At 35.0% G+C, this 12,832-nt stretch overlaps 1 protein-coding gene across 1 annotated transcript; it reads left to right on the top strand.

Moving 5' to 3' along the window:
* Positions 1-83: 83 nt before the first annotated feature.
* LOC7454966 (AP-1 complex subunit gamma-2) lies at positions 84-12,332 on the top strand. The gene is made up of 18 exons (XM_002309061.4): positions 84-367; positions 519-821; positions 989-1,130; positions 1,537-1,710; positions 1,972-2,151; positions 3,201-3,355; positions 4,380-4,470; positions 5,397-5,560; positions 6,307-6,361; positions 7,143-7,265; positions 7,403-7,498; positions 8,512-8,639; positions 8,953-9,057; positions 9,170-9,429; positions 10,089-10,337; positions 10,422-10,597; positions 10,725-10,829; positions 11,930-12,332. The coding sequence occupies exons 1-18, from the start codon at positions 336-338 to the stop codon at positions 12,023-12,025; spliced, it is 2,634 nt and encodes an 877-aa protein (XP_002309097.1). The 5' UTR covers positions 84-335; the 3' UTR covers positions 12,026-12,332.
* The last annotated feature ends 500 nt before the right edge of the window (positions 12,333-12,832 follow it).

Genomic DNA, 12,832 nt, shown 5'->3' with positions numbered 1-12,832 from the left:
ATAAATAATGTAATCTTCCATTTTTTCTTTTCTTTTCTTTTTCAGAGACAAAACACGAACAGCAGCGCTACTACTAGCATCATTTTATAAGTGAAAAATAATAATTAATTAATTAAAAAAAAGCGCACACACTCTGTCTCTCTCAGATCCAAATCTCTCTTCCTTCTCATCTTCTCTTCTCTGAGATCTCTAAAATTATATATCCGGATCTTGATCACCTTATTCGGATTCTCTTGATTGAATCCCCGGGTCACGTCGCAATTTTTGACCAAGAGTTAACTTTCGTTCTCGGATCTGATTAAGCTTCCAGGAAATTCTCGGAAACGGACCCAATCATGAATTCGTTCTTTTCCGGTACGCGTCTTAGGTGAGTACGATTTCTTTACTCTTCTCATTTGGTTCCTGAAATCCGACCCTTTCGGCAGCTAGAATTATGCAATTCTGGTTTAGTTTAAAGATTAGGATTCCTTTTATTTACAATTTTTTGAGCATGAATTGGATAATTTTTGAAATGAAAGGGACATGATTCGGGCAATACGGGCTTGTAAAACGGCGGCGGAGGAAAGAGCTGTTGTGAGAAAAGAATGTGCTGCAATTCGAACGTCGATTAATGAAAATGATCAAGATTATAGACACCGGAATTTGGCAAAGCTTATGTTTATTCATATGCTTGGCTACCCAACACATTTTGGTCAAATGGAGTGCTTAAAGTTGATTGCCTCCGCCGGATTTCCTGAAAAGAGGATCGGATATCTCGGCCTCATGTTACTTCTTGATGAAAGACAAGAAGTTCTAATGCTCGTTACCAACTCGCTAAAACAGTATCCGAATAATGTTTATATGTTCTGTTGTTTAGGTTTTCTTAATTTGCAAGCTATGTTTCATCTGTTTCTGTCGTCTGGGATTTTTTTGGAATTGCTAGTTGAACAAATGAATATGAAAAGAGAAAAATCTTTGTATCTGTTTAGTGGCCTTAACTTATATTCAGAGATCTTAATCATTCAAACCAGTATATTGTGGGACTTGCACTTTGTGCTTTGGGAAATATTTGTTCAGCAGAAATGGCTCGTGATCTTGCACCAGAAGTGGAAAGATTGCTGCAATTTCGGGATCCAAATATTCGGAAAAAGGTGAGTTGCTTTTAACATAATTTGCTTATTATACTTTTGCATGAATTCTTGTTTATCTGTTTTGGTTCCAATAGTTAGTGAGTGAAAAGATGATAGGTTGGTGAGGGAATAAGCTGTGCGACCCCTGAAGTTTGGAATGCTTTAATTCTCAAAAGCTCTTGATCTGCCGTAATGATATAGAAACTGAGTGAATCAGATATATGTAATGAAAGAATGTGGTTTGTTGTATGTTTTTGGCCTAGTTTAATTTCCTAATCACATGAGATATTTTGGAGGTACTTGGTTGTGCATTGTTCTGATTTAAGTTCTCCTAAATTGCTCTAAAGTTGATGCTTCTCTGGCTTCACTGTTCTGTGGCTTTCTTTTGTGTTCTTCTAATTTTTACTGCACTCTTGCTCAAACATAGGCTGCATTATGCTCTATACGGATTATTAGGAAAGTCCCGGATCTGGCAGAAAATTTTATAAATCCTGCGGCTGCCTTACTAAAAGAGAAGCATCATGGAGTCTTAATAACGGGAATTCAACTCTGTACAGATTTATGTAAAGTCAGTCCGGAAGCCCTCGAGTTTTTGAGAAAGGTACTCATCATGGCCTGTATTAGGAAGAAACAAGCATTCTGACTAATGCTAAATTTGAGTATTGTTGAGCTTTTTATTTGGCATGGCAGAAGTGAACTCTTCATCATGCATAAATGAACCTAGTTCTTTATATTAATGTTTATATTATAGATATATTGTTTAGGGATTTTTTCATGAAAATAATTGAATTTTTAAGGTAAATTTATGGTCAGTATGCTTTTTATTCCTTAAGTGTGACAAGTTATAAAATCATTTTTGTAGAAACACACAGAAGGGTTGGTCAGAACTTTAAAGGATGTTGTTAACAGTCCATATGCACCGGAATATGACATTGCCGGTATCGCGGACCCTTTTCTCCATGTCAGATTGCTCAAACTTTTGCGTGCGTTGGGCCAAGGAGATGCTGATGCTAGTGATGCCATGAATGACATACTTGCTCAGGTTAGTTTCCATTTGCATTTTGTATCAGTCTGTCATATTACTTCTATTAGTGTTTGAGAGTTGCTGGTTCATAATCAACATGTCAATTGTTGATGGCTTGGATCACTTCTGTTGTGTTGAATTAGAAATGAGAAAAGTATAGAAATGATATGAGTCTGACAAATGTGATGAAATTGCGTTTTTTTTTTCTGTGCCTTTTTTAGTAAAGCTTATGAGTGTAGAGCAAGTCAAATCCTATAGACAACGAAGTTCCTCATACATATTTGAATTCTAACATTATGAAGAAATTAAGTGGGTGGGCTGAAGAAAAAGGCCTTGCATTGATAATAGAATGAGACTTGCTTTAGAACGTATGGGTTTAATTCTTAATAAACCTGTGAATATGGAATCTTGTTTTCCTATTTCTATATGATTAGGCTTTCTTTATTGTTTTTTGGTGATTGGTGGTCTCTGTTGATGAGTATGTTCTTGTTCATTGTTACCTTGATGATGGATGAAAATCACTAAAGTGGGCATTTTGGTTTGAACATCCTCGATGGAAGAGAATTTGAAGTCAGTTTGCCTAAATAATAATTAAATTGTCATTTCTAATTACAACTGAATGAAGGAAGTTGATCCAGGTAGAAAAGCTCAACCAGTTTGGGATAGCCAAGTAGAGTTGAGTAAGTACAATTTTTATTAACTGTGGGTTTAATATGTATAGTCTGTTAAGAAGTAGGATTCTGCAAAGTACTGGCTAGTAAGCTTCCCTTCTGTAGCCTTGTTTAACAGTTTGAGTAATCTAATTGGGCTAAATTTCCATTAACTGGGCTAAGCTGTGCTTTTTTGTAAATGCATTTGTCAATGATTGAGAATAAATTGATCAACATGTGAAGCTGAACATCTTCTCAACCTGTATGACTGATCCACACATTCTAGCCTGTCAACTTGTTATCACCCTGTACATTGTTATAAACGCTCACGATTCCTTACAATTGTTTATCTTTGATCACTTTGCTTCTTAAATTGACAACATTTTAATCTTTCTTGTTTGCTTGATATCTTCTTAGGTGGCAACAAAAACTGAGTCAAACAAAAATGCTGGAAATGCTATTCTATATGAATGTGTTGAAACTATCATGAGCATTGAAGATAATGGTGGCCTACGAGTGCTTGCTATTAATATCCTGGGAAGATTTTTGTCTAACCGTGACAATAATATCAGGTTTTGTTTCATAAGATTATAACTTGGATATGATCTCATGACATGTCATTTCATCCCTTTCATGCTGTTTTTTTTAATAAACCAATTGGACTAAATACTGCTAGACATATGTTTTAAGGTATATTTCTCCTGATTCAATGAGAAATGATCTGCCATTGGCACATGATTTTTTTTTAATGTTCTGTTGAGTTTGTTGAATTCCTTTGAACAGTGATTATCCATATGATCTACAAAATATAAGATGATTACCTGTTAAACAGGGAGGCATATTTATTAACAGAAAGTTAGTTTGACATGTTTATTTGCAGTGTGATTATCATCATTGTCTACTTTATATAGGGTAGTTGCTTGTTAAAGGGTGACCTTAGCTGCTTGCACACTGGCTTGACTCTATGGAGTATGGACTAACATTTATCCTGATTCACATACAAATTTGGGACATTATATTTTTTAAAGAAGTAAAATAATAAAAATACTTAACTCAGGACTAATTGCTTTTTTTTTCCCATAAAAATTCTCAAGATAAAAGAAAATGTTGTAAAAAATTATGTTTACTTGTTAGAATTGTTGTAGAAAATCCTATTCTCTAGTTTTTCAATTTTCCATAAATTTTCCTAAAAAATTACTTGTCTGAAATTTTATCCTTGGAATACAAGTGCTGCCAAATTAATTGTTGCATTTTTTTTTTCATTTTGCTAAATAGAAGTGAATGAATTGAGTCCTCTTGTTTTATATTTTAGAAAGTTAAGTGATAGGTTAACACTTTTTTATATATCTTTTATGGTAAAATGTAGTAGATAACTGGAAAATATTTCTATAATACACGCGCATCATGCTAGTTTATTGTTTGATCTCTGGATATAAAATCAGACACATGCTCTATTACAGCTCCACAGTGCTTCATCTGGATAGTAGTAGTTCTTTCAGCAGCTATATTGATTATTAATTTAAGATCAATAAACTTGATTTGTTTTATTTTGCTTGTTTTACTAAAAATAAAACCATATCCTAACATTTGTTTCAGATATGTTGCATTAAACATGCTGATGAAGGCTATTACTGTAGATGCTCAAGCTGTACAAAGGCATCGGGCAACAATCTTGGAATGTGTAAAGGTATGGGGTTCCACCACCTTGATCTCTTTTTTATTTTTAAATAACTAGTAGTTGTAGAGAAGGTTAAAATTCTATAATATATGTAAATCATATCCATTTCACTTTTTTAATACCATTTTCCTGTCTAAAACTATGATGAGTAAATGTGTGCTATAAAAATCCGAACTCACCATTTTCATTTAAATTATTACAAATTTTGGGTGAATAGACAAATCTTCTTTGTGTATCTTTTTCGCATCAACAAAATTTTTACCTCTGGAATCTCTAGTTCTTTCAATTGCATGTTCTATTTTAAGGTGTCGTAAGAGTTATAATCTGCTCAAATAACTGGATTTGAACAGCGAAGAATGAAAAAAAGGTTAAATTGAAAGGAGATTAGGCTTATCATATTCTGGCTATGTCTTGGTCAGATATAGAATAAGATGGTTATGGTTAACAAGGACGATGTATTTATGTCTTAGTGTCCTCTCCAAACAAACATGATTGGGTGTTGTGGATTTGGGTTTGGATATCAATTCCTTGCTTACTGGTAAATGTAAGTAACTCAACTCCATATGTCTCAATCTCAAAAAAATTTGGGTTTGGCTACTTGGATTCGTGATTTCTTGTTTAGGGCTTTGGAGAAATAAATAAGGTAGATTTGTCATTCAGGACCAGACAAAAGATATTGCAGCTGAGGTGGAAAATAATCTAATGAAGACTATTATTCTGCCTTTTTTTACATCAGTAAAGTTTTTTCTTTCCCATCAACCTTTTTTCCCGTTCCATATTACTTCTGTTTGGTAACAAGCAAGACGTAAAATATATCAGTTGATCCGTTAAACCTGAACTCGATGTATTACTTTCTCGCTTCCTTGTTAATGTTACTGACAAAACAAATAAAGATTGAAAATTCAGAAGCTCAGGTTGTGGCCTTTTTATTTCAGGATTCAGATGCTTCAATCAGGAAAAGGGCCCTTGAACTTGTTTACGTTCTGGTGAACGAGACCAATGTAAAACCTTTGACAAAAGAGCTAATTGATTATCTGGAAGTAAGTGATGAAGAATTTAAAGGGGATCTTACTGCCAAAATTTGCTCCATTGTTGAGAAGTAAGTTGTGCAGTTCTTGAATTAAGACATCCACTTGTTTTCCCTGACTGATTGTGGGATATATTAGATTGTGTTTTTCTTGCATGTGCTTGTTATTTTGATGAACGCAACTATTGGTTCCGCCTTTTCTTGCTGGAAAAAAGGGGAATTGATACTGGCCTGTATTTAAACTTGCATTGAATCAATAATGCTTCTAGGCTTTAGCCTCTAGAGATATCAAGTGATCTGAAACCATATATGTCTTTGTTACTTCGGTTGTTTGAGATGCAAAAGAAATTTGTTGAAAGGGCTAAATGGGGGTGTCTCCAGTCTGAGTTAAAAAAGAGAAAAAAGCTACATGGAAAATAATGAATCGTATAAAAACAACACTCTATAATATCATCTCCTTAAATAGGCATCTTTCATCCTGGAATTCACGCTTTGTACCGGGCTGCATCCCTGTTGTACTAAAACTATCGTGTGAGTTTAACATAAAATGATAAAATGGAATTATGGTATCTGAATTTATTATCTGAACAGTGATGTATTCATGTTTCACTGGTCTGAAATTGTCCCACAGACAAATTTCTTGATTTGTTACCTGGACTGTGCCATGCTGCACAGTTTTGTTTTCCCCGCCCCTTTAAAAGCAGGAATGTAGAGTTATATAGTTTAGTAGTATGGTTTGGGGGTTCATAAATCATGATCATTCAGAACTACCTTTCTCCTATGTTTAATCAATTTACTTTTGCTTTTTTATGCTTTAGGTTCTCCCCTGAGAAAATTTGGTACATTGATCAGATGCTCAAGGTTCTTGCTGAGGTAAAAATGTTAATGTCAAGCTGCCATTGCAGTTTTGCTGTTTGTTTGAACCTTGTTTGGGACATTTTAGTATGTTTATTCATTATATGATCATTGTCATGGCTCTAAGATGCTTTCTATTATCACATTGTGGGGCAGCTAGATGAACATTTTCATGTTTGCCATTTATATCACACTCTATTGAAAACACAGGTTCTTTCAGCTTAAGCCACATCTTTTTCTACGGCCACCACCCATGTTCATGTCTTGTAGCCATCCTCGTGAGACATTTTCAGCTGGGATGATAATGTTGGCCTCACTTCTTGATTTTGCTAGTATCATAATACATTGTTCTGTTTATGCCATTGCTTTGTGTGCATGATGGTCTCTTATTGAAAGATTGGGTCAATCTTATTGTTTTTGTGTCATTTACTATCAGGAGCTTATAATCTCTCATCCTTGACCGTCTTCCTTTGGTTGATTTATTTTGTTGAACTCAATGTTGAGCTTCCTTCAGCCATGCGTTATGCAGCATGTTGTTTACAAGTAAATCTAGATAATTAAAGCCTGCAAAATGAAGATGTTTTGGTAAATGGAATTACATGGAATTGATTTTTTATTTATTTCACTTTTTCTGAGAACTAAAACATGGTGAAAGATGAGACCTGAAAGAATTAATTGAGTATATCAAAGATCAATTCAAAGCGCATGAATCTGGTAATTGTTATTTTGGCCTTTTCTGGTCTTGAGTAGCGATATCTTTTACAAATCCATATTCTGATCTTAATATTGTGCTTAGTAGGCTGGAAACTTTGTAAAAGATGAAGTATGGCATGCCCTTATTGTTGTGATAAGCAATGCTTCCGACCTTCATGGATATACAGTCAGGGCATTGTACAAAGCTTTCCAAACATCTTCTGAGCAGGTATTCAAAGTTTCTTTTGATAAAAGAAAATGCTTTATTTGGCAGTCTATGAGATTCTGCATTTAACTGTGCATGTTATACTTATCCCGAAAAGGAATTGTCATTTCTATCCACTTTGATTTTTTTTTTCCCATCAGGAAAGCCTTGTTCGCGTAGCAGTTTGGTGCATTGGGGAATACGGTGACATGTTGATGAATAATGTTGGAATGCTTGCCATAGAGGATCCTGTAACTGTAAGTATTTTGTTATATACTCTGCTGGTTATGCACTTGCTTTTGTCATCTTCTTTCTGCTACCTCAAATTCGATGGGTAGTGTTACCTAATTAGCACACATGGTAACAGTAATAGGGAACTTCTGACAAAAATTACTCCCTTTATACCATTATATTTGTCTACTAAAAACAAGAAAAAGTAATTTATTTTGTAGAATAATTTTATATAACCAATTTGTAGAAAGTGAAAAAAATCTACAAGCTGTATGCATGTATGTGATTTAAAAAAAAAAAAATTATTGTCTGCATACTGGACTAGTATTATAGGATGGAGGAGTATAAAAGAAATCAAATTGTGGACCTTCTTTGTGCCGTGCTTTGTTGACTTGGATGATGAAAATATGGGATGTTGATAAAGCAAACTTCTATGGCTTTGCCACAGTGAAACTGTTCATGGATCTTTTACTTATTTGAGTCCATTTTGTATGATGTATAATTTCTAGTGGAAAGTAATACAAATATGCTGCTATTATGCTGGAATGTTGGCAAAATATGTTTTTGGGGCTGAAAGCAGTCACATTAAAATTGTTATTTTTCCTCCTGTCCTTTCCCTTGGATTTAGGGAATACAATAAGTTCCATGTAAGAATGTAAAAATGAACTAGCTCTTGATATTATCATTTTCATGTGAACAAGAATATCTTTTAACATTTTATCTAGCCCAACTAATTTGTTATATAAGTAAATCGATCCATTTCCTCCAATATTTAATGATGCTTGATAACAAAAGTTGAATGGTTGGACTTATTAGTTTGCCAATGGGACTTCATCTCTGCTTTGCTTACAAAAAGCTCGATGAGATCAGGTTGTCAGTTTGATCCAGCAGAGTTGACTAATGGCAGGAAGCAAGATTAACAATCATTTGTGTGTGCACCACAAACACAAAAAAAATCTTTTGTTTTGTGTATAGCAGTATTATTGTTGGTTGTCTTTCTCATTTAATTGCCTGCTAAGTTAAGTTTTTTCCTGAGCAGGTTACGGAGTCTGACATTGTGGATGTTGTTGAGATTGCTTTAAAGCACCATGCCTTAGACCTCACTACTAAAGCAATGGCTCTGATTGCTCTCTTAAAACTTTCTTCCCGTTTCCCATCTTGTTCTGAGTATGTGTTTTCTCAGTGTTTATTTTATTTGTGCACCTTCCATTCCCTGCAATTCTATTAGGCCTATGTTTTTCTATCCTAGAGGCATTGCATTTTTTTTAAGATGCATAAAAAGAATGAGATTTCGGCTGAAAGTTTGAGTCTATTATTATTGTCAGCCAGTCTTTCTATACAAACAATTTGACAATTCTTTTTTTTATTATTATTATTATTATTATTTCTTCTTACTGTTAATGTAACTGTTATTTTGAATAATATTTGTGGCAAGATATGGGATCTAATTGTATAGAATTGTTCTTTGAATCATTTCCAGAAGGATCAAGGATATAATTGTTCACCATAAAGGCAGCCTTGTGCTTGAATTGCAGCAAAGATCCCTTGAATTTAATTCCATCATTGAGAAGCATCAAAATATAAGGTATGCAGTTAAATTTTTATTATTTTACCTTGTTAATCTCATTGTTAATCTCATAAAGTTTTTCCATATCTGTAGCAATTTCATTGATTAGTAAACTAACATATGAATGCAGATCTACACTGGTCGAAAGGATGCCAATTTTGGATGAGGCTACTTTCACTACAAGGAGGGCTGGTTCTTTGCCAGCAGCTGTTTCAACTTCTGGTGGGGCTTCCCTTAATCTTCCAAATGGAGTTGTGAAGCCCTCCACAGCTCCTCTTGTAGATTTACTTGATCTTTCAGATGATGTTCCAGCAGCACCCGGCTCTTCTGGTGGTGATTTTCTTCAGGATCTTCTAGGTGTTGATTTGTCACCAGCTCCAACACAATCAGGTTAATTTCTAAGCTGTGACATAACTTGATTATGCACATCTTTGAAACAGTATTTTTAGTTTACTAGAACCTGGGATGTCTTATTATAAATCATACTCACAAGTTGAAAGTCCTGATTGCATTATCGTTGCTGATGCTCATTTTGCTATCATTTTTGTTGGAGTTTGGAATCATCCTCACAAGCCTTTGCAGACATTAGCTACAATTTAGTTGGGTTCCTGTTGTCTGAATCCGTGTTGTCCCAGAACTGTGATAATTGAACAAGCATCTCCTGCTTTTAGACTGTAAAACCTAGTGGGGAGCTTCGCATAAATAAAACCATGTAGGCCTTAACAGTTTTGTGGAATGAACTAAAGTTTTGCTGGCTGTTTCCTTGAAAGCGTTATTTTGAATCTATGACAATCTCTTCGATTTTTTCTGAAATGTGACTGCATTAAAGCAACTGTCAATATGTGTTGTCATTTTGTTAAAAAAAACATACTCTTTTTCATACATCATAAATTTTGTGGTTGGACTAGTACTTGTTTGACCATTCCTTTGTTGAGTGATGGACTTACTTCTAAGTTAAACTGTTTCAGTGTTCTGTTGCTGATTGTGCATTTTGTTTGCTGTTAATCGCATGTGTAATCTAATCTATGATTTCTGTTTGCACCTCTTAGGCACAAACCAGGTTCAAAAAGCTGGCACAGATGTTCTACTGGATCTATTGTCAATTGGAGTGCCTCCTGTACAAAGCAGCTCATCTACAACTGACATTTTATCACCCATTCAAAATGAAAAATCACCAATAGCCACATTAGATGCACTCTCGTCATCTTCTTCACCTTCTGCACAAGCAACTTCTTCTGCTAGAGCTGCTCCAATGATGGATTTGTTGGATGGCTTCGGTCCCAGCCCATCAAAACCTGGTAAAAATTGTTGTCCACCTTGAATTTCTGTTTTGCTGCTTGGTTGCTGTCCCACTTGTTGATTTCCTTTTCTTCTATGAACAGAGAATAATGGTTCAGTTTATCCACCTTTCGTGGCATTTGAGAGCAGCTCTTTGAGAATAACATTCAACTTCTCAAAGCAACCAGGAAACCCGCAAACAACATTAGTCCAGGCAACTTTCACAAACTTGACACCCAATGTCTTCACCGATTTTATATTTCAGGCAGCAGTTCCAAAGGTAGATTCAGATGTAGTTCAGTCAGCTTTTTTCTTTTTTTTCTCTAACATGCTTTCCTATAATATCTTTTTCTTTGGCCCACATGCTTTTATGATATTTCTCCTTTTCTTCTGTTGTCCTTTTACAGTTTCTTCAACTGCACCTAGACCCAGCTAGCAGCAATATTCTTCCTGCAAGTGGTAATGGATCCATTACACAAAATATGAGAGTTACTAATAACCAACACGGGAAGGTATATCTCTTACATAGTCATCTAAAATTGCATTCACTTAAGTTTCTGGATTTCATGGCATCATACGAGCATTCTAGTATTACCATGTAATATTCTCTTGGCACTCTCTCCATCCCACTGAGTGTCCTGTTTGCCTTCACCCACATTTTATCGACTCTCGATAAATTCTTTCATCTCACATATTTTTGACTTCTTCCTAACTGATCCCTTGTTATCTTACTCAGTAATCTTTTAAATCTAGTGTTTAACGAGGGGAATAAGAAATAAAATAATTAATTCTTTACTGATGTATGTCAGGACAAACTAAAATAGAAATATGGTCACGTACGAGTGGGAGAGTACAAATTTCTGATGAATAGCTACAAATTTTATTTTTGTGTACTGAAGAAATTTTACTTCCATCAATGTGGTTAACTCTATGAATTATGGGGTTGTTAAGTATAATATATTCTCTTAAAAACAAAATAGTCCAACCTGGCACACCTAGATGTTTCATAAAGCCGTTGTCCAGCCTTAAACACGCCTAGATGTTTCATAAAGCCATTGTCCAGCCTTAAACAAATGGAAACAGCTTTCATTGAACTAGTAGCTTCTAGTATCAGCGATTATGCTTGAATGTCCTTTAGTCTTATAATTTTGAGCTGCTGTCAACTTGAGCCACTGAAGTTGCAGGAGAACACCATTTCAGATTAAACTCCAGCGAAGTTTATTCCTGCTGCTGAAATTAATTTGGTCTTTGGCTGGGAGACTAACTAATATGCTTGGTTTTTTTAATGTATGATGCTTGATTCTGGGAACCCAATAATGATCAAGGTTTGGTGAAATGGGAGTCGAAATGTGCTACTAGTTACCTGTATCTGTAGCATGGAACATCCAGCCCAGTAAACATTAGTGCAAGCAGACAGCATAGGGCTTTATTTAAGCTTGAAAAGGCATATGATGTGAGGAGTCTGCTCACGTAATAAATGATATTTCTGAATTCTGATCAAAAAATTATATTGCTTCATCATGTTTTCCTGGTTCATATCTCATAATTAATTATAATAATATGTTTTTAAGCTGTGGATGATATTAGATCGTTACGAAAATCATGTTTTCAGAAATCCCTCGTGATGCGCACAAGGATATCATACAAGATCAACAACAAAGATACACTGGAGGAAGGACACATAAACAATTTCCCGCGTGAGTTGTGAAGTTGGTTGATCCAGAAAAATGGTGATGATGCCCATCTAGAGGCGCTTATTTTTTGTCCAACGAGAAGCTCCTTCTCACCGTTTGTAGTGGTAGTTAAATCCTTTTTGGTATTCGTCTATTTGGATGAAATATGGCTTACAGCAGTTGGCATTAGATTTTCCTCGAGTTTGAAATATGTCCATTGTCTCATACAATCTTCTCTGTTTTAGGTGATTTGTGTAAATTATACAAAATATTTCTGTACGGAATCGTGAGAATTGATTTGAATTTTGCCATTGAGGCGCATACAGAAGGGACTTTGTGATATATTGCTGCTGTTCGGAACTTGAGTTGCTCTTGTGATTTAGCGGGCTGCAAGTCGTGTTTTTATTGGACCAACCATGTCGACCTCAAACTTCAACGCTGATGCTGTCTATCTATATAAAAGGAATGGATCTATGTGTCTTGTACATCGGTGGCCATAGCTCGTTGCGTTTCTTATGCCATCGCAACAGATCACCTTGCATAGGCTTCTCTAGGATCTTCGGGTCTGTCACTTGTTTTCAAGCATATGAATGACTTCTTCTTTCAAGAAGTTCCTTCCTGGCTTCATTTGTTCTGCACTTGAGCACAAGGAAAAAAGTTATTCGAGTACTTGACAGTTGACAGGTTTCTTTGGCTAGGCTAGACATTGATAGATCGATTCCTTTTTCTTTCTTTTCAATGGGCCATGAATACATGAATTCAATTAATAACGGGTCACCTAAAATCAACATCCAAATTGATAAAAACTATATATATTTGCATTTTATTATTAGTTTAATAAG

This window comes from Populus trichocarpa, chromosome 6 (genome assembly GCF_000002775.5).
Source record: "Populus trichocarpa isolate Nisqually-1 chromosome 6, P.trichocarpa_v4.1, whole genome shotgun sequence".
NCBI lineage: Eukaryota > Viridiplantae > Streptophyta > Magnoliopsida > Malpighiales > Salicaceae > Populus > Populus trichocarpa.
This window is presented reverse-complemented; position numbering and strand designations above follow the sequence as displayed.

Coding starts and splice junctions, on each gene's coding strand:
- LOC7454966 (XM_002309061.4), top strand. CDS start 336: ATGAATTCGTTCTTTTCCGGTACGCGTCTTAG. Junction 1,131..1,536: donor ATCCAAATATTCGGAAAAAG/GTGAGTTGCTTT, acceptor GCTCAAACATAG/GCTGCATTATGCTCTATACG. Junction 7,266..7,402: donor TCCAAACATCTTCTGAGCAG/GTATTCAAAGTT, acceptor TTTTCCCATCAG/GAAAGCCTTGTTCGCGTAGC.